This window comes from Cervus canadensis, chromosome 5 (assembly GCF_019320065.1).
Source record: "Cervus canadensis isolate Bull #8, Minnesota chromosome 5, ASM1932006v1, whole genome shotgun sequence".
Classification (NCBI taxonomy): Eukaryota; Metazoa; Chordata; class Mammalia; order Artiodactyla; family Cervidae; genus Cervus; species Cervus canadensis.
In genome coordinates, this window is record NC_057390.1 from 35,510,046 (window position 1) to 35,535,988 (window position 25,943).

General features: G+C 38.3%; 1 protein-coding gene across 1 annotated transcript; it reads left to right on the forward strand.

The window, feature by feature from the left end:
- Positions 1 to 476: 476 nt before the first annotated feature.
- Positions 477 to 25,482, forward strand: C5H2orf73 (chromosome 5 C2orf73 homolog). Its single transcript, XM_043470448.1, has 5 exons — positions 477 to 526; positions 4,404 to 4,611; positions 11,470 to 11,623; positions 24,018 to 24,133; positions 24,971 to 25,482. Exons 1-5 carry the CDS (start codon positions 501 to 503, stop codon positions 25,337 to 25,339), a joined length of 873 nt encoding a protein of 290 aa, XP_043326383.1. The 5' UTR covers positions 477 to 500; the 3' UTR covers positions 25,340 to 25,482.
- The last annotated feature ends 461 nt before the right edge of the window (positions 25,483 to 25,943 follow it).

The window sequence follows — 25,943 nt, forward strand, 5'->3', positions numbered from 1 at the left end:
CCTGCCTGCCCGCCCTTTTGGAACCAGCTCTGGCAGACGTGGGCAAAACCAGGGCGGCGTCCTGCGGGGCTCTAGAGGGCGGGCGATGCAGAGACGCGAATAACTCAGCCCCTCACCCCGCACCAGGGGCCGAGCGGGAGCCCGGAATCGCCCCTTGATGATCCCAAAAGACAGACTGGGCCCTGATAAATATCCCGCCTGGCCGGATATAGGCAGCGGAGCTTGCAGCGGGTCCGGGAAGTACACAGACAGATCCAGCCAGCCACTCCCTCCCCATCACCAGCCTCACCCGCTCTCCGAGGCGCCCACGGGGTTACTGCGCCTGCGCAGTCCTGTTCCCGCCACTCCCACGCTTTCCGAGGCCTCCTGCCCAGCTTGCTGTCGCTTAGCAACGCACAAGTCACAGTCGCAGGTTCTCCGAGCGTCCCTTTCCTGGCAGGGTTTGGTCCATGGTTTTCCCGTGAGGCTCCTTATTGCCTGGAGTCAGACCGTAGGAGCCCATGGAGGGAAAGGAGGATAAGCAGCAGTAAGTGCTGAGCATTGGCTTTCTATTTCCCCTTCTGAAAATGTTTTCTTCCCTCGGGGGGAGGATTAAGTGAGATGTGAAGCGTGTCTTCAAGCCATCAGGGCCTTTCCTCTGCCAATCCCCTTTCCTACTCTAACTTCTAGATTTGAGTGCAATAATACTTATTAAAACTCACTGTTTACTGAGCGCCTACAATGTATCAGGCACTTTACATGCATTGCTTGGCCTAAAATTCTTGACACAATACCATCTTGAATCACCCATTCCTCCTGACATCTAATTTATTAGCAAATTCTGTAGGCTTTACCTTGAAAATAAATGCAGAATCCACCACGACCCAGCATCTCTACCGTCATTCCCACTCAAGGCAGCGTTCTGCGTGGTCTTTTTACAGCATAAATTTAGATTCCTGTTCATCCTTGGCCACTGCAGAGGAAAAGGCAGGGCTCCTACAATGGCCACTGGGGCCTACACAATGTGTCCTTTGCCTTCCTTGGCCTTGTCTGGACTTGCCCCCCTCTGACAGGGTTCTGCTCCAGCACTGAGGCCTCCCTGCTACATCTGCGGTAACTTTCTGAGTGTGGTCCCCAGAACAGCATCAGCATCACCTGAGCACTTATTCAAAATGCACATTCTTCAGGGTGGGGAGGGGTTCCCCTCCTCTCCACAGATGCACCATATCAGAAACTCTAGAAGGGCATGATAACTGGGTGTTAACAAAGCCTCCAGGTGATTCTGATGTACCCTAAATTTTGAGAACTATTCAATCAAGCAGCTTGTTACAGTTTGTTATGTCGTGGAGCCAGGTTATTTGCTTCCAAAGCCTATTTTTGTTTCTCTAAAATGGTCATTCTCAAATTTCAATGTATATGAGAATCACCTAGGGTTTCCTGGGAACCTGCCCCAGAGATTGATTTGGTAGCTTAGGGAGGGGGCTCTTGAATTTACATTTCTGACAAATTGACAACTGATGCCAGGGCTGCTACTCCAGGAACCACGCTTGAAAAAGTGCTGTCCTAAGGTCAGGTACTTCTGCTGCAAAGCTTTGGCAGCTACAGTTCGCTTGCTAGAATACACTCCCTCAAATACCCACTTACTCTCTCCCCTCTTTCCTATCTTTTTTCATTGCCACCTTCATAATGCATCCTCCACCTTATCTAAAAATGCCACCTACCTCCCATATACACGGACTTCTTTCCCCCATTCCCTGATTTATTTTTGTCCTCAGTACTTAACAGACTATATATTTTACTTTTTATTTCTCAACTGCCTGCACCTGCTAAAATGTAAGCTCTGTTCACTTTGCTGCTTCTCTATCCTCAGTGCCTCAAACAGCATGGAGCATATAACTCAAATATTTATTGAAAGAATGAATTATTTAATGTTATTCTCACATGTCTTATGATAGGTATTGTCCTTACCATGCAAAGAATTGGAAACCAAAGCTCAGACAGTAAATGGCAGAGTGGGGGTTCCAACCCAGGTCTGACTTGCTTCAGAGCCCACTAGTATTTTTAACCGGAGAAGGCAATGGCATCCCACTCCAGTACTCTTGCCTGGAAAATTCCATGGACGGAGGAGCCTGGTAGGCTGCAGTCCCTGGGGTTGCTGCGAGTCGGACATGACTTGAGTGGCTTTGCTTTCACTTTTCACTTTTATGTATTGGAGAAGGAAATGGCAACCCACTCCAGTGTTCTTGCCTGGAGAATCCCAGGGCTGCCGTCTATGGGGTTGCACAGAGTTGGACACGACTGAAGCAACTTAGCAGCAGCAGCAGCAGTATTTTTAACTGTGCTTTCTTTCTAGTAAGAGATAACTAAGAACTCCATATTTCACATTTATGAGTCAATCTAGAGCCACTCAGACCACAAATACTTAATCAAATGACTGTATCAATATGTGAGCAAACAGCCAGTCCTTTCCTTAGGGACCTGATTCTAGTACAAATCTACTGTTGGGTTACAACTCTGAGAAGCATTGGAAAAAACTGATGCCAGAAGTCTACGATGATAAATAATGGCCTTTAAATAAATTCATTTCTGAAAAGATAACAGAAAAAGCCTTTGAAGTGATTTACACTTTCGTTCGTTCTCGTGAAGTCGCTCAGTTGTGTCCGACTCTACGACCCTGTGGTCTGTAGCCCCCCAGGCTCCTCTGTCCATGGGATTCTCCAGGCAAGAATACTGGAGTGGGTTGCCATTTCCTTCTCCAGGGGATCTTCCCGACCCAGGGATCGAACCCAGGTCTCCCGCATTGCAGGCAGACACTTTTACCCTACCAGTAATCATTTTTTCCAAACACAGAGAGTAACTTCTGTTGGGACACAGGGAACTGGAATCCAAGGGTCCTGAATATTGTGTATGTTCTGGGTGAGGGTTGGGTGTGTACAGCTAACATAAAGGCAGAGTGACAAACAAGTCCAGCAGATTCACCAGAAATGTGTGGACAGTATAGTGGCAAGACACTGGTCTGGGTGATGGGGACATAATGATGAATGAAACCCAGTCATCACCTTCATGGAACTTAATGGCTTTTAAAGGACATTTGTAGTGCTTACTAGAACAAGTAAACAAAAATAGGTACATAAATAATAAATTGTAGTTTGTGTTATGGAAGAAATGAACAAAGTACTAAAGCAGAGAATACATGGTGTGGGAGGGGAAAGTCTAGGAAAAGCTTCTGGATTCTTTACCCACTGAGCCACTAGGGAAGCCCAAAAGCTCCTGAGGAGGTGACTTTTCAGCTGGAGACCTAAATGGTAATGAGTCGGGAACTGCGCAGGGAGCTGGGGTCCAGCAGATGCCCTGAGGGGAGAGGAGACTAGTGTGTTCCGGGAATTGAAGGTAGGCAGTCTGGCTGCAAAAGGGAAGGGAGAGTGGCTTGAGTGGCTGAAGAGATTAGCTGGAGCAGGGTCACACAGGGTCTCAGAGCTATGATAAGGACGAAGTGTTTTATCATAAATGCAATGGAAAGGCACTAGAGGGTTCTAATTGGAAAAAGTGACAAGATAGAAGAGATGGACTTGGCTTTGGTTTGAAGTAAGGTATGGCCATGGACAAGGCTAAACCGAACTACTCACTTTCTCTATAAATTCTGAATCTTATTCACTCACCTTCCATGGGTCAGGGCTTTGATTTTTTTCTATATAAAAAGTATCTAAACTCAATATTTTGTTCTTACCTTTATTTTTCAAGTATCTGAAATTTTAAAAAAGCACTTTTTATAAAGTCTATTACTCATTTGAAAGGAGAAAAACTTTATAAACTATTCCTTTAAAATATTTTTATTTATAACATTTGAAAAAAAGCAATACTTTTTATTTTTATTCCAGGGTAATCATTAGAAGCAAAAAATGATGAGATTGAATTAGCTGTTCTGATGTCTGCACAGTGGTCTCTTCCTGAAAAGACAAATAATAGTGGTCATTTGGTAGCTTTTGTAAGTCTGCTAGGTGAGGCTTTAAAACTAAATAGATGGCTTTGTCACCTTGTCCAGATGAATAAATTTACTACATAACTAACTTAAAGAAGATGAATTAAAATTAACATGTGACATAGGCACCTGAATAAATACTGTAAACATGATTTGTAAGAATGATCAAATCACTACCCTTTCTTTACTACAAGCAAATGTCTGTACACTGCATTGGTATAATAGTAATAAAGAATCACGATTAAAACAAATATCTTTATCTTTTATATGATTTCAAATGAGAGGATACCTTCTCAAATTTTAATTGCACCAGCCTCAATATTTATTAATAAAGCCTAAATTGTCTTGACACCGAAATATATTTAAATCTTATTTTATATAATCATCAATCAGCACTGAATTGTTCATTGTAATAAAGGATATACTATTTAATTCTGTTTTTCAGACAGCATAAAATAGAAGATGCTGGTATACTGTATGTAACTGAAAAAGAAGAATTCAAACATGAAAAAAAACCTGGAAAAAGTATTCAACATTCAAAACCATGTGTTGGGAGAGGACGTGTATATTATGCTAAATTCATTAACACAAATGTAAGAACATGCAATGAACCAGTTCCCTACATAGACGTCAAAAAAGAGCCAGAAAATCAGGTTGGATTGATGTTCATTACATACAAATATAGATTTAGATTCAGAAATGTTTTGCAGGATCATTTTGTCACAGACTACTTAAAGGATGTGACAGAGACTAATACTTTTTATAATTCAATATTTAAAAGCAGTAATCTGGAACAATACTCACAGATCATTTTTGCATACAAACAATGTGTGTGTATAGAAGGAATCCAAATAATTTTTTTCTCAACTGGGTCAGATTATAGTCACTCAGCAATGCTTAGGGGGAGGAGGGGCTATTGAAGAAATCTCTTCTATAATATTGTATTTGTGACAGATATTATAATATAAAAATTTCCATGATACTTAGTAATTCAAATACTTTCTATAAAATAATAGCTACCATTTATTGAAAGTGTGTGATGTGCTAGGAATGAGCTAAGAGTTTTATATAAATTATATCCTTTAATCTGCACAACTATTTCTAGGAGGTGTTATTGGAAATAGTTTAGTGATAACATACTCTAATATAGTAAATTAACATAACCTGAGATTACAGAGTAAGCAAATGTCACAGTCACGTTTCTGACCCAGGACTGTCGGTTTAGCCAAATCACACTTTCATTCACTATTATATTAAATATATTCCATTATTTTTTTTTTAGAATCAGGTTTGTTGAGGTTTATTGTATTAGTTTCCTATGTTGCTATTAATGATTACCACAAACTTAAAACCAGAGCTTAGAGCAACACAAAGTTATTCTCAACAGTTCCGAAGCTCAAAAGTCCACAGTCAATCTTATTGGCCACTGGCAGAGCTGGTTCCTTCACCAGGATCTAAGGAAGAACCCACTTCATTGTCTTTCCCACCTTCTAGAGGTTGCTGCATTCCTTGGCTCACAAACCCCTCTTTAAAGCCAACAACACAGCATCTTCAAATCTCTGACTGACTTCCCTGCCTCATTCTTCTAAGGGCCCTTGTGATTATGCTGGGATCCTTAGAAAAAAATAATCTGGAATAATCTCTCCTTTCCAAGATCGTTAGTCATAGCTGCAAAGTCCCTTTGCCATGTAAGGTTAGGTGTGCCTAGTCATGTCCAACTCTTTGCGACCCCATGGACTGTAGCCCACCAGGCTCCTCTGTCCATGGAATTTTCCAGGCAAGAACACTGCAGTGGGTTGCCATTTCCTACTCCAGGGAAGGTTAGGTATAGTTCCGATTTAATTTAACATTTAAATGGAGATTGCTTTTTGTGAGCTCTCTTTACACAGATAACATCAACTATTCATGTCATGAAACAGCACACCACAGCCCTGTGTGTGAATGTGAAATAAATAAATGAGATAAATAGATAAATAAATAAAGTTTACCTTGATTTTTAAAAATTAACTGATTTATAGTAATAATGGCTTTAAATGAGTAAAGAAAATAAAGTTACTTGAATATTTAAATTGACATACATCTGTTATGTATTTTTTTAAGAAAATGTCTTTAGCATACCAGATTGGTTGATTTTACTTATTTGCAAGATTTTTAAATTAAATAATCAATTATATAGTTCTACACAGGGACATCAAATTGGTGATATCAGAAAAAGTAAAAACAAGTTTTAGCTCTGTTAGTTCCAATGAAAACTAATTTGGTTGTCTTATATTTTTAAATATTGGTAAATATTGATATTTCAAAGACAATTATACTAGGTCAGTGTTTTATAAATTGTATTTTTTGGAGCACTAACCTTTGGCTATGTGCTCAACAAAATAAAGCTTCAAAGTCAAATATACTGTGGAAAAGCTGTATTTTTAAATACCCTTCTGAGAGCTTCACAATTCACATCCGTAGATAAAGGCTGTGAGAAATCCTGTGGTGAGCTTGTTTAACTTGCTTATCTTAGTATTTGTCAAATCTATTTAACTATGGAAACCTCTTTTATATAATACTTACTAACATGCTGCAGAACTAGTATTCCACAGAACACAATTCAAGGATAACTGTTGCCTTTTCCCGGAAGTGGTGCCGAAGGCGAAGAAGGAAGCCCCTGCCCCTCTCAAAGCTGAAGCCAAAGCAAAGGCTTTGAGGCCAAGAAAGCAGTGTTGAAAGGCGTCCACAGCCACCAACAAAAGAAGATCTGGAGGTCACCCACCTTCCAATGGCCCAAAACACTGCAGCTTGGGAGGCAGCCCAAGTATCCTTGTAAGAGCGCCCCTAGGAGAAACACAGCTGACCACTATGCCATCATCAGATTCCCCCTCACCACCGAGTCAGCCGTGAAGAAAACAGAGGGCAAGACACACGGGTGTTCACTGTGGATGTCAAGGCCAAACAGCACCAAACTACACAGGCTGTGAGGAAGCTCTATGACACTGACATGGCTGAGGGCACACCCAGAGCAGGCCTGATGGAGAGAAGAAGGCGTGTGTTTGACTGGCTCCTGACTATGCTGCTTTGGATGCTGCCCACAAAATTGGGATCATTTAAACTGAGTCCAGCTGGCTAATTCCAAATATAAAAGTTTTCACTATTAAAAAAAAAAAGAGTAACTGTTATTGAGCAAAGTATGAATTGCTTAAAAAGAGGTATTTTTTTCAGCTTGCTTTCTGATCCACAACAAAATACAGAGGAATGTGGATACAATGTAACTCTAGTGTTTACCACAACACAACAAATTTTTTAAAGCCACGGAGGTCTACTAAAAAACATATGATCTATGTGTAAGTTGTTGTCAAAAGTCTGTATTTCCCTAGGAATCCCTACAGTATAATGTTATGTTCCATAGACAGCACCCGCATCACCACAGCCCCATCATCACCAGCAGAAATCTTGGCCAGGCTGCTCTAGAGCTTGGCTTACCACCTCTAACATTCTCTTAACGAGTTTCTCCAGGATATCCCACTTGCTTTACTATATCCCCCAGGATTCTCCCTCAGTTTCTCAAAGAATGGAAGTAATTTTACTGAAGATACTGGGATGACAGAAGTATAATACAGAGATGGCCTCACAGTGGTTTCCAGGTGTAGCCAAGAGGCCGGCAGTACAACAGCTCTCGGGCCTTCCAGGAGCCTGCATCATAGTGAGTCTTGTCATTAGGAATCTCCGGGCACCTTCCTACCATGGAGCCCCTGTGCTGGTCATCCTGGGGCAGGGACCCCGGGCTGGAAGGGAGGACTTCATCCTCTCTCTGGGTCCAAAGTTTGGGGAACTTTTTCTTTAGGCAAAACTCCCTCTACAATCTGCAGGATGTGGTCTGACCCCCAAAACCTAGACAAAGCAATTACAGAGAGGGCCTTTTCCAGTCTCCTTTATCATAAATAACTCCACATCAGCCCCTCACAATCCAGTGTAAGTGATGGTACACAGAGTGATAAAGTTTTATCCTTAGTCCTCTCCTTCAGTGTGAGGTAAAGGAAAAAAAATAAGCCTCCACCTTTACCTTTAATCTTTATAATCTGTTTGAGCAAATGCTTGGACCAAAAGGGCATGCACATATATCTGGATGCATACATGCTTTCAGTCTTCTAGGAAGGAACCAGACTTCTGGGGCATAGGGCAAACTATCCAGAAATAGAAAAGATAAAAAAAAAAGTTTTTGAACTGTAGGATTTCATTCTCCTGAAGTGAGGATTCATCCAATTGATGACACTAATCAGAACACTCACCAACCCCAAGGGTCTTAAAATCATCAATCACAACAGGAAAAATTGCTCATTATTTTCCTTATATGCATCTGTAAAACCAGAGAGACCATTTTGGTAAAATTCTAAATTCAAGTTTTCTTGAAAGGTGAATAATCTCTGCTTTAAGGCTAGCTTTTGCACTACATTCTGGTTTAAGGAAAAAAACTGAAGTCTACCAGACATAGTGATTCACTCATTCCAGAGTCACTGCTCTAGTAACTTGGGTGTTAGCAAAATAAATTTCTGATCTACAGAAGATGATATAAAGAATATACCTTAAAACCTTATCATATGGCTTCCCTGGTGGTCCACTGGCTGGAATCTGCTTGCCAGGGTGGGAGACACAGGTTTGATCCCTGGTCTGGGAAGATCCCACATGCCATGGAACAACTAAGCCTGGGGGCCACAACAAGAGAAGCCACCACCACCTATAGAGAGTAGCTCTCAACTCATTCACAACTGGAGAAAGCCCAAACACAGCAATGAAAAACCAGCATAGCAATGAAAAATCAGCACAGCCAATATTAATAATCTTAAAAAAAAAACAAACCGTATCATAGAAGATCTTTCTCAAGATATTTACTTAGAGCCTCTTTTTATTTTTGAAATAATTTAAACAACTTGGTGTTTGGCTTTGCCTTCCACAGCAGATTTGCGATAGCAGTCAGCACAGAAATGAGAGGCTCACCCCAGTAGATGGGGGCAGAATCGGGTCAGCTCTGCTACCTGGTAGAGATACACCGTGGGGAAGTTACTTCATCTGCCACCAGTCTTCTCATCTGTACAGTGTGTGTACACACCTCGTAGAACTGGTACACACCTCAATACCTGTGCTGAGAATAAGGGCGAGAAGGCCTAGACCCCGGGGCACAAGCACCACAGTAATCGGAGTAGAGAAGAGCAAGACGCAGGCACTCTGACGACAGTAAGACCAGACTGTTTTCAGCCGGAGAGTGAGCAGATGCCATCTGTGTAGTGATCTGTTCTAGAATTCCTAGGATCTACATCAAGTAGTCTTTTTTGCAATTCACCTTTAAGTTCATTCTGAAAAATGAGGCATTAGCCGGTTTTTGCTACTCTCCAAAATTCTTTGATTTCTGCAAACTTATTCATGTTTACCTCTGGTTACAGGTTGTTACTGACCTGGAAACTGGTCCTCATTACCAGTTGCAAAGGGAGGTCTAACTCTTTTCAACTGTGGAGGGCTTAGTTCATGCACATGGTCTTCGGCCCATGTCCATCCTATGTTTTTTTTTTTTTAAATCTTTTGGGGGCTTTCCTGGTAGCTCAGTAGTAAAGAATCCACTGGCCAATGCAGGAGACACAGGTTCAGTCCTTGTTCTGGGAAGATCCCATATGCCACTGAGCAACTAAGCCCATGTACCACAACTACTCAGCCTGTGCTCTAGAGCCCAGGAACCACAACTCCTGAACCCCGTGAGTAGTTGCAGAGCCCTCTCTAGAGCTCTGCGCAGAAATGAGAGAAGCCAGTGCTCCACAACAAATGTGCTCCACAACAAGAGAAGCCACCACAACGAGAAGCCAGTGCACTGCAACTGGAAAGTAGCCCCTGCTTGCTGAAACGAAAGAAAAGCCAGCACAGCAATGAAGACCCAGCAGAGTCAAAAATCAATCAATAAATAATTGAATCTTTTGGCCATGCCAAGCAGTGTGTGGGATCTTAGTTCCCCAACCAGGGAGCAAACCCTTGCCCGCTACACTGGCAGTGTGAAATTTTAACCCCTGGACCATCAGGGAACTCCCCATCCCATCTTTTCAGTTTGAAGATAATTTCTCCTAAGGAAGAACCTCGGATTGAATAGCTCTGACTTTAGCTGTAAACAGGGTACCCTTCTCCAAATTCTAAGCTTTTCTGTGATTTCTTGCTATAACAGATTTCTTTCCCCAGAATACCCTATTTTTGCTTCCTTTGGTATTTTCGTAAATTTCTAAGTTTCTTGCAAATCTCCTTGATAAGATGACTCCATTAGAGTATGTTTTCTTTGAATCTGCTACTGTGCACCTTTTTACACATACAGGTCTCTTTGGAAACTAAGCTCAGTTGAAAGCTAACTCCCCAATATAGCTATATAGGTTTCTTTAGATGTCTTCTTTTCTAAATCAATGCAGCTTCAATTGTATTTTCAGAATTTAACTTACTAGAATTTCATATATATCACCCTTGAATCATATTTTAAAGTCTCTGACAGTGCAATAACAGTTGATTTTTTAAAAGGCTGATCTCTTCCTTTAAAGCCCCGGGTAGCTGTTTGAATATACCCAAGGTTACTCTCCTTCTCTAATATCCAAGAACTCTGAGGTATCACAGTTTCCTTTTCCCAAGGTTCTCTTCTATCTGATCAACCAGATGAAAACTTTTTTAGTCAGTTCTAAGACAAGTAACAATTCACCTCACTGCTTTCTCAGCTTCTAAGAGATCAAATTGTCATATGTGCTAATGTAGAATCTAAACTTGCTTCATAGTTAGGTCATGCTTTATTATGAAAAATTCAGTAACACTGGAGATATTTCTGCTTAGAACAAAATTTTTCAAACTGAGTCATTAGTGAGTTACAAATCTATATGGACTGCAACCAGCTTTATGAAATGAAAATAGAAAAGTAATATAATAGAAAAATAGCCAAGTGCACTGCATGTCATAAAAATAAGTATTGTTTTGTGAAACCTCTAGTTTTATGTGGATGTATGCAGTAGGTACTCTTGTATGACATAAAATGTATTTTGTGGTAGGGGTCATGGAATAAAAACTTTAAAAACCGTCATCTTAGATGATAATACATTATTTGTATTGCTGAAAGGAAAAGAACAGAATGTAAAATTTTAGGTTAAATCATGTTTACTATATGTTAATACATAGGCATACATGTGTACGTATATATATATAACTGAAAACATAGAAACATATAACTGTTCTGTTGATTTTTACCACTTCATCTGTTGATAGAAGGTAGTATAAGAACTTAGCAGCTGTATTTTAGCTAAAATTATGTGATAATGCATTTTTAGATGCCTTTTAAGAAATATAGCCTTTGTGAAAATATTCAATATATTTATTCCTAGATTTCAGAACTGTATGTTAGTACTAGAAAAATCCAGTAACTTGTTGAATCAAATTACTGTACATTCACAGACATCAAATAGCACATGAAAATATCTTATAATATCCAACTTTATGTTTCCATTTTCTTTCCCATGAAGGGTGACTGGTGGTCACATGGTAAGGGACTGGAAGACCCCTTCCCCCCACCTTATGACACTAAGAGCACCCAGAGGAGTGACTTTAGGAAGCCAGCATGTCCATTGGTTTCTCCAGTCAAATACAGCAAGTTGCAAAAGCCTTCTTACGGAATAGGTAAGGTTAGCACGTCTCCATTGTCTCAAGTTACTGCTCTCAAATTAAGATGTATTAGATGTGCTTATACCTCCTGGGAAAAAACAGTCCTCTACAGGAGTTGAAAATATATATGCAGCAAGTGCAGCCCTTGACAAGTTTGTTTCTCATCCCTTCCTGGTGGACAAGTTAGCTCTAAACATGTTTAATATAACACAATAAAAATTATAATGATCATTGAAACACTAGCCTCCAAGTTAGAAATATAGTGGCATTCTGCTCATTATTGCCAGTAAACTTTTAAAACTGTAGCTGTTAAAATAGGAGGCAACTCTAACAAGCAGTATTTCTCAAAGTGAACACTGAGGGACACTAGTTTTTATGATGTTTATAGATACTGCTCAAAAAAAAAAAAAAAACAGGGAAAAGGGGAAAACTGAATTTATAAAGTTAAACAGTTTTTTTTCTTACTACAGAACTCTTAAAACCCTTATTCTAAGCATAAGCATAATGAATTTCCAAGAAGAGGAATGAAGTATGCTATGTTTGAATGTAAAGACAACTTCATCCTTTTCAGAAGATCATCTACATGACTGATATCTCACAAAACATAATTTAGGAAATACTGTTCTATACACTATTCATATATTTTGAGATCTAAAATTTGTTTTACCTGATGGTGTCATTATATAAGTCTTTCACATTTATTTCAATTTGTTTCTGTTTCTTAACCCAATCCTACTCATCTCCACCACAGGAGTAGGATTTTTTTAGCAAGCCTCCCCCCGCCCCCACATTTAATAAGTTACTTTTACCATAATGAGGAATGATTTCTATTTTTCTAAGCCAACTAAAAAAGTCTAGGTCAACTGACTCTACTGTTGAAATGAAGTAAAACATGGCTCCCTCCTCCCCCAAATGACTACCAAAAAAAAAAAAGATTCACTTGAGTTCTTTCACTTACGTGAATTGCATTTGATCAATGACACTAATATCAATACATGTTTAGAGATAATAGTGCTTCACATTTTCAAGGCTGAGTGGCAGTTTAACATGGTCTGGGGAGAGCCTAGGTAATTACCTACAAAGAAAGAACCATTTCTGTTAGCTCTTGTCCCGAATGTGAATCTTCATCAGTATTAATTAACTAGAATACTTCCAATAAAAAACTGCAGCCTATGTATGTTTAAGGGTTTATTTTGGAATACAATTTTTAATAATTCTCTTTTTTGACCCATGGACTGCATTAGTAGCCCGCCAGGCTTCTCTGTCCATGGGATTTCCCAAGCAAGAATATTGGAGTGGGTTGCCATTTCCTTCTCCATTTAGCAAGTCTTCAAGCCGGCATCAAGCTCGCCAGGAGAAGTATCAATAACCTCAATATGCAGATGACACTACCCTTATGGCAGAAAGTGAAGAACTAAAGAGCCTCTTGATGAAAGTGAAAGAGGAGAGTGAAAAAGTTGGCTTAAAACTCAACAGTCAAAAACCTAAGATCATAGTATCTGGTCCCATCACTTCATGGCAAATAGATGGGAGAATAATGGAAACAGTGACAGACTTTATTTTCTTGGGCTCCAAAAATCACTGTGGATAGTTACTGCAGCCACAAAATTAAAAGATGCTTGTTCCTTGGAAGAAAATCTATGACAAATCTAAACAGCGTGTTAAAAAGCAGAGACATTACTTTGCTGACAAAGGTCTATATAGTCAAAACTATGGTTTTGTCCAGTAGTCGTGTATGGATGTGGGATTTAGACCATAAAGAAGGCTAAGTACCAAAGAATTCATGCTTCTGAACCGTGGTGTTGGAGAAATCTCCTGAGAATCCCTTGGACAGCAAGGAGATCAAACCAGTCAATCCTAAAGGAAATCAACCCTCAATATTCATTGGAAGGACTGATGCTGAAGCTGAAGCTCCAATACTCTGGCCACCTGATGCAAAGAGCCAACTCATTGGAAAAGACCCTGATAGTGGGAAAGACTGAGGGCAGGAGATGGGGACGACAAAGGATGAAATGGTTGGATGGCAGCACCAACTCAATGGACATGAGTTTGAGCAAACTCTGGGAGATGGGGAAGGTCAGGGGAGTCTGTTGTGCTGCAGTCCATGGGGTGGCAAAGAATCAGAAATGACTGAGTGACCTAACAACAAATAGAAGTGCAGGATCAAGTCCAAACAAAAGTGTATTTATTGAGCACCCCCTCTGTTCTCACCCTATACAAAAGTTCACAAGATAAACAGCAAATTTTCCGAACAGTAGACAGTGAGTGATTACTTTGAGGTTAACAGTCCCTCAGTTGTAGCCTTCTGGCCTCAGTGACTGGCCAGTCTAGTTAAGGATACAAAAGGCAGCTAGACTGAAGGTCGGATATTAGAAAATGGTCATATTTAACATGATTTCTACCTCAAGAGAGGTAATCAATAGGGAGGGCAAGCCATGAGATAATCTATAACAATGGTGTCTCTTTTAGGAATGTCTCTTTTAGGCTTCCACTTCTAATTCAAGATGGTAGACTGAGCAGAAACATCTAAATCCCCTGCCTCCCACAACCCTATTACATGATACCAAAGCAGTCAACCCACAAAAGACCCATAAAAGTGAGAAGAATGGAAGGAAGAGCTTTCTGACATGTGAGAAGGAGTGGAAGACTGTTGATGGATAAAAGACAGCAAAGAAGCAATAATCTAGAATATATAGGAGACACAACAAAGAAGAGACAATCTGCCTGAAAAAATAGAAGTGTCTGAAGGCTCAGTCAGGAGACAAAGCAAAATGGAAAGTGTAGAGGGAGACTTAGAGGGTTACTTAAATAACCTCTCCAGTCATGAGCACTCTACCCTCTCCCCACATTGGCTGCTAGAGTCCAGTGTCTCAGCTAGATGTCAACTACCACACTAGCTAGTTCAGTATTTCAAACTGGTCTCCTATCCTATTCTTAACTTATGAATGGACAACCAAAGATTAGAATTATGCCAAATTATATTTTTTTTTTAGTTTGGAGCATAAAGTCAAGAAAATATCACAGAGCATAAAAAACAAAGACAAAAACCTTAGAAAATACGAGAGAATAAAAACAAAACAGAGAATCAATCTTGGAGTTTCAACTCTTCTGGAGCTCCAGAAAAGAGTAAAAATAAAAGAGAGAGAGAGTTATCCACACATAAGATTTACTGAAAGTGAAGGCGTTGGTCTCTCAATCGTGTCCCCAGGTCTCCTGCATTGCAGGCAGATTCTTTATAATCTGAGCCATCAGGGAAGCCCTAAACATTTATTAAGCCTATTCTATCTGCCAGATACTTTATGAACCTTCTAAATGTTAACTCATTCAATTCTCACAGCAACATAATGGAATATAATATTAACAGTATAGGTGACACTAGTGGTAAAGAATCCGCCTGCCAATGCAGTTCGATCCCTGGGTGGGGAAGATCCCTTGGAGTAGGAAATGGCAACCCACTCCAGTAATCTTGCCTGGAACATTCCATGGGCAGAGGAGCTGGTAGGCTACAGTCCATGAGGGTCACAGGGATTTGGACATGACTGAGTGAGCACAACACTATTAATACTCTCATTTTTCACAAAAGAAACCAGAGTTTAAGAGTTTTAAAAAGTAATTTTCTCAAGGCTACACAGCAAATGACTGGTGTCTGAACTCACTCTGACTCTAGTACCTGCAAAAATAGCTAGTACTTGATCTTCCCTGGAAGTCCAGTGGTTAAGATTCTGCACTTCCACTGCAAGAGACACAGGTTAGATCCCTGGTTGGGGAACTAACATCCCATAGGCCATGCAGCAATATTAAAATTAAAAATAACCAGTATTCTACACAAGCCTCTAAAATAATAATTTCCTAAATAAAAGAGAGCCACTGAAAGAGTCCACTGAGTACTTCAAAATATGAAGGGAAAAAAAAAAGAGACACACCTACACGTCACTATGAAACTGTAAAACAACAATTATAAAAAGATTCTAAAAGTTTCCATTAAAAGAAAACTAAGTCACCACCTAAAGAATAAGTATATGGAATTAAGTAACACCGATGGAAGAGCACAATGGAGTTAATGTCTTCAAAGATCTCAGGGGAAATCATTTTTAACCTAGCAAAGAGGATTCTATTTGACATGTACACTAGAACCTTTTTTAACCCCTAGTGGCACCGGGCATTAGATCAAATGAGAAAGAAATGTAGCGCTAGCACAAGATTTGGTCATTAAATGAACAAAATTCATATAATTGTTAATATATTGTAAATACTACATAGTAGTTTTCAACTTTTAGCATCACTCTATAGACACAACATAGAAAATTTAAAGCTTCCCTGGTGGCTCAGACTGTAAAGAATCTGCCTGCAATGCAGGAGACCCAGGTTCAATACCCGGGTTGGGAAGATCTCCTGGAGAAGGAAATGGCAACCCACTCCAGTATTCTTGCCTGGAGAATTCCATGGGTGGAGGAGCCTAGCAGGCCACAGTCCATGGGGTCACAAAGAGTAGGACACGACTAAGCGACTAACACAAACACACAGATCAGACACTACCTACTTTATCTCCTGGAAGTCATGTTTATTTCAGAACCAAGTACACAGGTGAAAACTGGTTCTGAAATAAACATGACTTTTAAAGAGTATTCTCTACCTCCCTGGTCTGAGTTATGTACTCCTTCTCTAAATCCCCATACCATGAAATCAGGACCAGCAGAAGATGAAGTAAGTAGATCTGGCAGGTCAAACAGGATCACATAGACCATAGCAAAGAATTTGAAATTTGTTCTACAAACAATGAGAAATAACTGGAGGCTCTAAACAGGGAGAGTGATATCATTTATGTTTTTAAAAGATCCTTCCAAGGATCTGAGTTTTTTTAAAAAAGTAATTTTTTCTATAAAACATTCCAAGTTGAATGCTTTAGAAAAGACTTGCTAAAAGGTCATTCACTAACTTAAAAATGCCAATTAAGAGTGGGTAAAATAACTATAAAAGAAGAGAGAGAGCGAATTTTTTAAATCTTGAAGGACGCAGTACTCCTTTTCCTTCAAAAGCTTCCTTAAGTTTCCATTCTGTTAAAGAAACGAACTGAAAAGGATGCATCAGGGTGTGGTTTGTGCAAGAAACACAAAGTGAAATTCCAAACAGACACTTCCTCAAAGAAAATGCCTTTGCACTTCAATAAAATTTTGGTAAATGGGCTGCTTAAAATATCTAGACATGATTTCATCATTGACTGTGATTCTTTGCCTTAACTGACTTTTTTGTTAGCTAACCAGTCAGTCCCAATACTTTCTCTGGGAGTAGCTGTTTCTTCTCTGGTTCAAGAAGGGATGTGGTGGAAGATGAGACAGAGACACAGGCTTTGTTCTAGGATGAACAGGCAGGACCTGGCCATTTCGTAAGGAACAATCATAATCACTGTCTATAGGTCTGTCAGTTTTCTCAAAGAGGAATCCTACAAGCCTCTGCCTGGAGTAGGGGAGAGAAAATCTGGGAGTCCCTCAAGCAATCTTCAGGTTACAGCTTCAACTTGCACCACTTTGCATGCTCCTGGCCTCAGAAGCGTTTGATGCCAAGCACTGGGGCATGAACTAGATTGATTTTCACCCCACTTCCTCCTCCAAAAGCACTTAGCTTCCAGTTTTCTGGGACCTACTCAAGTCAATTGCCACTTATCCATCTGCTTTCCAACTTCCAAATCTGTTAGTATCTTTGGTCATATTTAGTTCTCTTTTTTTCCTTAAGGCTTTAAGACATTTTAACTTCTTTACTATCACTGTACTATCTTTTCCCTCTTTCTGTCTCTTCCTCTCTCTCTTGTTCTTTTATTGGTATTTCTCATTGCCAAGATCATTACTATATTCCAGGTCCTACCACTATGCCCAGACTCAACAATTATTTATTGATTAAGTTAAATGATAAAATAAATAATCTACTGAATAATATGAATTAAAGTCATAATATAACTTAAACTAATAACACACAATATAAACCTGCAATTTATTCATAGTTTAGATGGTGTTTGGATACTAGATGAGAATGATTTTAGTTTATGTAATATTTTAAAATGCGTATATAAACCAGTCTGTATATGTCAGATTTTTAATGTATATGTACATGTGTATATATTTAGATATATGCATACAGACAGAAAATGTGTATATAAACATGCATTACTAACAAAAGTCATCTCATAGTTATTCTTTTCCATCAGCCCACTTAATTACGCCTGGCTTTTGGCATTTTAGTAATGTCATCTTGTGCTGATAATGAAAGTGCCCTTTATGTCTTGTACCACCACACAATTTCCTGGCTGCCATCCATGGTCAGTTCAACAAATGGCTATACTCCATCATATCTGAGTCGCTGCAGGAGTAAGTGTTCACTTTTGGTTTTATATAATAAAACTTTATAAATTGGAAAAGCTGATCTAATTTATAAGGGAGGTATTTCAAACTTAAATGAAATTTTGACTGGTTATAAATTACTTGATTATTTTAACATTCTTGCCAATTCAGATACAGTGCTAAAAATATTTTTCTAAAATAGGTTTTAGTTTGTGTTGCTTCTTTTGTATCAGGGTATAACAATGATTTCTTGCTATAACTATTCAAGTTTCTTTTTTTTTCATTGTATTTTGAAAATCTGTACTGTTGTTTTTACATTAATAATCTTTTATTTAAGATGAAAATGAATACTACTTTGAAGAATGGGGTTTCTAATAGAAAAATTATACTGAGGAATGCTTTTTTAAGTAGATACAAACAAAAAGTTAAGAAAATTTTTCAAAGTAAAAACTGCTAAGTTCCCATCAATATGAGGAGCAAGTTGTGTGCTTGAACAAATCCTGCCTTTGTTGATAAAATATAGATGGCTAGACACCAACTTGTTTGGAAAATTCCTATTTTAATTAGAAGTTTCCAAGAAACAGAGAGTGGATTTCAAATATTTTTCATAGACTTTGCCTTACTTTTGGAAGCCTCATCTAACAAGGCTTCTTTTAAGTAGTTATTTTGGGTCCAATTTGAATTCTTAAGTAACCACTAAGAACTTGAAGATCTTCTTTGATGTTTTCCCACTTAGATGATCTTCACTATTGTGGGCTTCTTTTAAAATCTCATACATTTGCATAAATGAATATGGTAGTTATGTCTACTTTTAATAATGTCTGGGTAAGGAACTTCTTTCTGTAATACTCTAGATTGCCTTCCCTGCCCCTTTATTAGTCTCCACGAAGATTTTTTTTAAGTTACTACTTTTAAGATTCTGGGAGGTCCTATATAAAAGATGATTTATTTTAACTTATTTAATTAACTTCCTTCTGAAGTCTTTCTGGCTGTTATCTGCATAATAAGTCATTCCAACCTTTAGTTGCTTAAAGCAACAATTATTTTATTTGCTCATGATTCTGCAATCTGGGCTGGGCTCAGCTGGTCAGTTCTTTGGCTAATCTTATCGGTGGGCACTTGAGTGACTTAATTTAGTTGATAGGTCATCTGAGGACTGGACTCAGCTAGGATGCTGGAATGATTGGGCCTCTCCTTCTGCATTTGGTCTCTGAATGTGGTTTCTCTAGCAGGGTAGATGGACTTCTTACATGGCAGTTCAGGGCTCTCAAGAATGCAGTGTTTTCTTAAATTTTACGCCTGGACTGGCATGATATAGCTGCTGCCTCGTCCTATTGACTGAAGTTAATCACAAGGCCAGTTCACATTTAAAGAGGGACTGTGCAAGGATGTGAATACTGGAAGGCTTGATTCTTTGGGGCCATCAATGTAACACATTAGTTCAATGTCTTTAAACAGTTCTTTCCATTAGAATTCAGGAATGGCCAACTCTTCACCTCTCTTTGTCTGAAAATGTCTAAACTGAATTGCCCTCACTCTTTAATGAATGAAAATATAGCTGGATATAGAATTCTAGATCCACAGTTACTTAGCTTTTACACCAGGAAGGTATTATTCCACTGTCATCTGGATTCTATTGTTATGTCAAGTGTGCAAGTAAACCAGTTGTTAATCCTTTGAAGGGCTCATGTTTCAGTAGATCTTTTTCATGTTTTAAGGGAGTCTTTGTATACAAAAAGAGTATATAGTTACTTTGATTTAAATTAATATTCTAGTTTTAACATTATAAATTTAAAGATATTTCTTTCCTTAAGCCTTTAATTTTTAAATATAACAGTAGATAGTAACTTTCACTTATTCTTTGATATTTAAACTCAAGTTAAACATAAACCTTAGGCACATAAGGGTTTAAACATAAACCCTTCTTGATTTATTTCTATTCTTGAGTTCTTCCTCTAGAAATTTTTTGAAGTGATCTGTTTTACAGGGAAATATTCTGAGGCCTTCTTTGCCTCCAAATATTTTTTATTTTGGCTTCATAATTAAGTGACAGTTTGGCTGGATATAGAAATTCCAGGCTTAAATATTTTTCCCTTTAATATTTAAAAAATATTAATGTTATCATGTGTCCAGTGTTGTTGTTATCAAGTATGATATAAATCTGCTTCTTACTCTTTTGTAGGTAATCTACCTCTCCTCTTTGGAAACATTTAAAATTTTTTCTTTGTCTCACATGACTTTAAATTTCTCTATAAAATGTCTAAGATAAGTTTTTTTTCTTTATCTACCATGCAGGATTTGGAGGAGTGTGAGCCAAGTGAGAGATCTAGGATGCAAAATGTAAGGAGGCACTCGCTCCCAGCATTGTGTAAGTGCCTCCTTAAATTTGCATCCCATGGGCCTCACCTGCTCCATCTTACTTCTCACCTTGCTACCTGTTTGTTAATCTGTGAGCCCTTTCAATCTGAGGCCTCTGGATTTTCTTTAATTCTGATATATTTATCATCCTTAGTGTAAACATTTCATTTTCTGTCTTCTAGATTTCCTGAATTCTAGTATTGGTATTTCTATCATCCATGTCTCTTAGCTGTTTAATTTTTATTTTTTTAACCTTTCCAGTTGTCTTCTAGGAGAGCATCTCAGTCTGATTTTCTAGTTCATAAATGTTATTTATCTCATCATTTCCATTTCAACTATTAATTTTTCATTTCTAATATTTTACATGATTCTTTTTTATGTTCTAATTCTTGCTTTATATTCAGTTCAGTTCAGTCGCTCAGTCGTGTCTGACTCTTTGCTTTATATTAATACCTTCAATATCTTTGAGGATATTTGTTATGCTTATTCTATTCTTGGTGCATAGGTTCTAATAATTCTCCTTCACATAATATATGTTTTAAATTTTGTTGTCTTCCTTTTACAGTGTCTAATTTAACTTTAGGTCATATTCCACAAGGGGAATTATCAAGCCCTGTGAGGGCAAGGCTAAAGACCAGGGCTTGGATTGTGTGCCTCCCAGTGAATTTAAGGCAAGAAGATGAAGGTCAGGCTGGGCCAGCTGCAAGTCAGGCCCCACAAAACCAGTTTTGACCATCTCTATTTTTTGTCCCTACTGAGACCAATCCCCTAGTCAGGGCTCCACTCCTTTCTCCTTTAAACTCCTGAAAAGAGGCATCACTGAGAGAAAGCTCTTGATGTTTTTAATCTACCAGCACTGACAGTTGCTAGGAGAATGCTGGAGGAGGAAACGCCCAAGAGGGCCGCAGGCGTCCATTTTCACCAGCTCCTTAACATAGAGGGATTTCTGTGCTGTTTCAGTGATGTTACCAAGTTGACAACAGATGGCTAGACTGTTGCTGCCAGTTTCTGCTGCCTTCAGGCAAACAATGATCTTCCTAAGGCAAGGTAGGGGAAAGTCAAGAGCAGATTTGAAAAGCTCTCCTCAACCTGGCTATTTCTGATCTCCCTATCCTCTAGGCCAAGCTGCCACCAACCCTTCATACCAGTTTACTAAACTCCTTGTTTCATAAAGAGTTTTCTCTTTAGTAAGGAGTTTTAGTAAAAGTTCTTTAGTTTTCTCACAGTCTTTTGATAGTTCATTGGATTCATGCTTGTCTTCCATGGTTTCCCTTTTGTCAGGATACGAAAGAGCTCTCCCGTTGCCTAACTTGGAGATCCCTTTCTAATTTGGTCCATCATCCTGGAGACTTTATAGACACTGTCTTTAATCCTCACAGCTCTGAAAGGGAAGTATTATTATCCTCATTTTAGAGACAGAAGTGATATGTCCAAAGTGACACAGGTGGGATATGTGGGAGAGCTGGGATTTGAAAACACGTCTATCTTTTCCAGAAGCCCATGCTTTGGACACTCCATTGACCCCACCTAATTAATGCCTCAATTTAGAAGAGCTTCATTTTATTCACAAAGTTATCAGACTATGTTCCTGGAAACACTAACATTCTGTGAGCTGTACCGTGACATTTACCCCAAAACTGACAGTCTTTTCCAAATTGGTAGAAAAATATGTTATGGTTAGAATTTGCTCAATTTAGTGGTTGTCCACAAATTTTTGCTTAATTTTTGGCACCTGCTATCTTTTGTGTGATAGCAAATCCTAAAGGAAAGGTAATGATTAGGTAGAAAATGAGTTTTGAGTATCTGATCTCAATTAGAAATCAAGGAAATGTTATCAATTAGCATTTTTTCCTGGTAGTTGGAAAAGAATGCCATTTCACATCATGTAATATATAAATGTTTGAATGCTTCATTTCTGCTAGTAAAATTAGTTTATATTAATGTCTGACTATTGAATTGAATTTGTGAATACTTAATAAATGTAAATTTACTAACATTTTTCCTTTTTATATACACTCCCTAAAGGCATGTTTTTTAAAAATTAAATTTTATTTTTTAATAGTGAATACATGCATATGGTACAAAATTCAAATGGTACAACAGGATAAAGAGTGAAAGTGAATCCACTTTTCTCCACCTCCATCCTCCAGTCAGCTAACTCCTTCCTCCTGCAGTGATCACTGTTATCAGTTTCTTGTTATCACTCCACAGATATGGTAGTGATATGCATGTAATTACCTTATGTATGTTTTTTCTATAAAAAGGAGAAATTTTTTAAATTAATTTAATTATTTTAATTGGAGGCTAATTGCTTTACAATATTGTAGTGGTTTTTGCCATACACTGACATGAATCAGCCATGGGTGTACATGTGTTCCCCATCCTGAACCCCAGTCCCACCTCCCTCCCCATCCCATCCCTCAGGGTCATCCCAGTACACCAGCTCTGAGCACCCTGTCTCATGCATCGAAACTGGACTGGTGATCTGTTTCACATATGATAACATACATGTTTCAATGCTATTCTATAAAAAGGAGAAATTTAAATTTTTTTCCTTAACAGAATTTTATGTCACTAAACTGGGTGTTACTCTGACTCCTTCCATAACACTGTGTGCTAAAAGCAGAAATAAAGTGAGTATTAAAAATTAAAAAATTTTAACATTGAGAGACCAACATAATGAACCCCTACATAGATAGCTACTACCCACATTAAGAGATTATTTTAAAGTGATTTTTAGAGAGCTCAATACTCTTGCAAATTTTCAGCGCCTCTGTAAATTGGAAATGAAAAGAATTATGTGTTCAACTCTAGGTGTAGCAGCCCTGGAATCTTCCAGTTCATCTGTCAGTGCTATCTGAGAGCAATTTGTGCATAAATTTCTCAAAACCTTTCTAGTAGTAAAAAAAGAAAAAAAAAAGCTGACAAATACATTGTACTTATGCTTTTCCTAGCACTTTGGTTGGTATATGTGCAAGAAGCAGATCTTACAGTAGGCTTTTAAAAGCCATTAAAGCTATGGTTTTTTCAGTAGTCATGTATGGATGTGAGAGTTGTACTATAAAAAAAGCTGAGCACCAAAGAATTTATGCTTTTAAACTGTGGTGTTGGAAAAGACTCTTGAGCATCCCTTGGACTGCAAGGAGATCAAACCAGTTAATCCTAAAGGAAGTCAGTCCTGAATATTCATTGGAAGGACTGATGCTGAAGCTGAAACTCCAACAATACTTTGGTCACCTGATGCAAAGAAATGACTCACTGGAAAAGACCCTTATGGTGGGAAAGACTGAAGGCAAGAGGAGATGGGACAACAGAGGATGAGATGGTTGGATGGCATCACCAACTCAAGACACAAGTTTGAGCAAGATCCGGGAGTTGGTGATGGACAGGGAAGCCTGCTGTGGTGTATGTAGTCCATGGGGTCGCAGAGTTGGACACAACTGAGGGACTAAACTGAACTGAACTGCATTAATATTAGCTTTTAAAATTACTAGCAATTCCACATGTGGGGCTAATTTGGTTGTTTTGATTTCGTTCTTCTCACAGAGAAAGAATGATAAATCAATCATAGTATTATTTAGATGTGTTTAGGTAACCTTGTATACTTAAAACAATTTAGTTTCATTAGCATTTTTTATAAAACAAAATATAAATACTGATGTTTCCATATACAAATCTAACTTGTATCCTGACCTTCACAAAATCTTTTCCCCCCTTAGTTCCACTTGTCTCTCCTGATGCATCAGAAGAACTTCAAAGGAACTTTAGAGAACGCATCTCTTTTATACACCAATATGATGCCAGAAAAACACCCAATGAGCCCATCCGGGGAAAGGTGAGACAGCATTCAGAATTAATTATTTAATACTTTATGATGGGGGATAGATTTATGCTAGAACTCCAAGCCTTTTCAAGTCACAATCATCTTTCTCAAAGTTGATTTAAACAAACTAACATGGTTATTAGGAGGATAAAAATCTTAAACACGTCATAATCAAAACTAAAGAATGATGTCATCACTTTGGATTACAGTATTTAGAATTTGGATCAAATTAGTAAAATCATTCACTTAACGTAAAGCAAAGCAATTTGATAAATTTTTTATGTGTGTAGCAGGGGGATGCATATCAGGTTTATAAATCAAAACAGTGATGTAATAGCCAATTGCTGGATTTTTTTTTTTTTTTAACCAACTACAGATGTTTGTTTCCATATTTCACAATGGCTAATAATAACATTTCACAACAACTATTAGTTGTTGGAACTAATAGATGTTTGTGATGCAATCATAAATCCTTAGGTCTTTAAACTGCAGTTTCTACTGTTTCCATAGCAACCCAAAGAGCAAGAAAGGAAATTTGATATGAATAGTCTCATACAATCCAAATGACAGAAAAATTGAGAATGAGAGATAATGAGATGCTCCTCTGACTTTGTTTTTCCTTTCCTGTTCATTTTCTGGTGCACCTTTGTTCATACTTTCTTTGAATGGTTCACCAATAATTATTATGCTGCTGTAGTCTACAGTTTCAGACTAAGGTGACAGCTAATGAACAGGCAGAGAAGAGCCTGTTTCAACCAGGACTTGAGCTAATACATGAACTCAGGTCACAGCTGCGTCTTCCAGCAACTTGTGTGCCCTGGTTAACATCAACTTTGTTTTCCTTTCCAGAGACATGGAGTTTTTGTTCAGACAGAGATAAAACCAGGGAGTAGGCCAACAGTTCCTGAGAGAACAGAGGTATTACTGAATACTTCAGGGTCATGCTCATCAGAACAGTCCAAAAAAACAGAGAAAGGAAACTCAGCGGAAGGCAAAATGATCTCACCCGGTCTCTGCCGACAAAATTCCCAGGAGTTGTTAGAGACTAAAACTCACTTATCAGAAACAGACATCAGAGTGGCAGCCAATGCCTCCCCCAGAAGTCCTGAGAGAAGGGAGAAGACGGCAAAAGTCTTTCAAATAGCTGCAGTAAGTGCTCTTCTCACCAGGCATGATCCTTTAAGTCCACCAATAAAAAGTCAAGATAAATCAGGATAAATTACCTTCTTCAGAAAAAAACATAAACCTTGGAATGTAGAGAAATTTCAGAATCATCATACAGGCCCTCACATTTGTTTTTTCTTTGATCAGTAACCTCAAAAATTTCAATTTATATAAAATGAGAAAATGAAAAAGGGATAATAAAATACACCAAAAATTCAAGTGTGGTCTTCAATGAGTGATGGACATGAGACATATTTCTATGTCATATTTATAAATATAACAACTTTGTTTTGCACAACAATGGATGTAATTAATAAATATATAACTCTTAGAGGAGAGGCCCTGTTAGACAGTCATTAGTCATGGCTTTAGAATCAAACTGGGGTTGAAATTTTGGCTCTAGCACATATAAGCGATGTGACCTTGGATAAATTACTTAACCTCTCTAGAAGTCAGTTTCCTCATCCATAAAATTAAGATAATAGCAACTTCATAAGGATATTAAGCATGAGATCATGCACACTGATCAGTGATCAATGTAACCACATCATCACTATTACTATAAATAAAATTTCAATTTAAGGATAACATTCTCCCATATACTTGAATTTTCCTCCTTATTCTAAAATTTTGAACCCTTTTGTACAGTTAAGAGTGT

Excerpts from the sequence above, each read along its gene's own strand:
- C5H2orf73 (XM_043470448.1), top strand. The coding sequence starts at position 501 with ATGGAGGGAAAGGAGGATAAGCAGCA. Across the intron at positions 527-4,403 it reads GGAAAGGAGGATAAGCAGCA|ACAGCATAAAATAGAAGATG; the intron begins GTAAGTGCTGAG and ends TCTGTTTTTCAG. Across the intron at positions 24,134-24,970 it reads ATGAGCCCATCCGGGGAAAG|AGACATGGAGTTTTTGTTCA; the intron begins GTGAGACAGCAT and ends TTTCCTTTCCAG.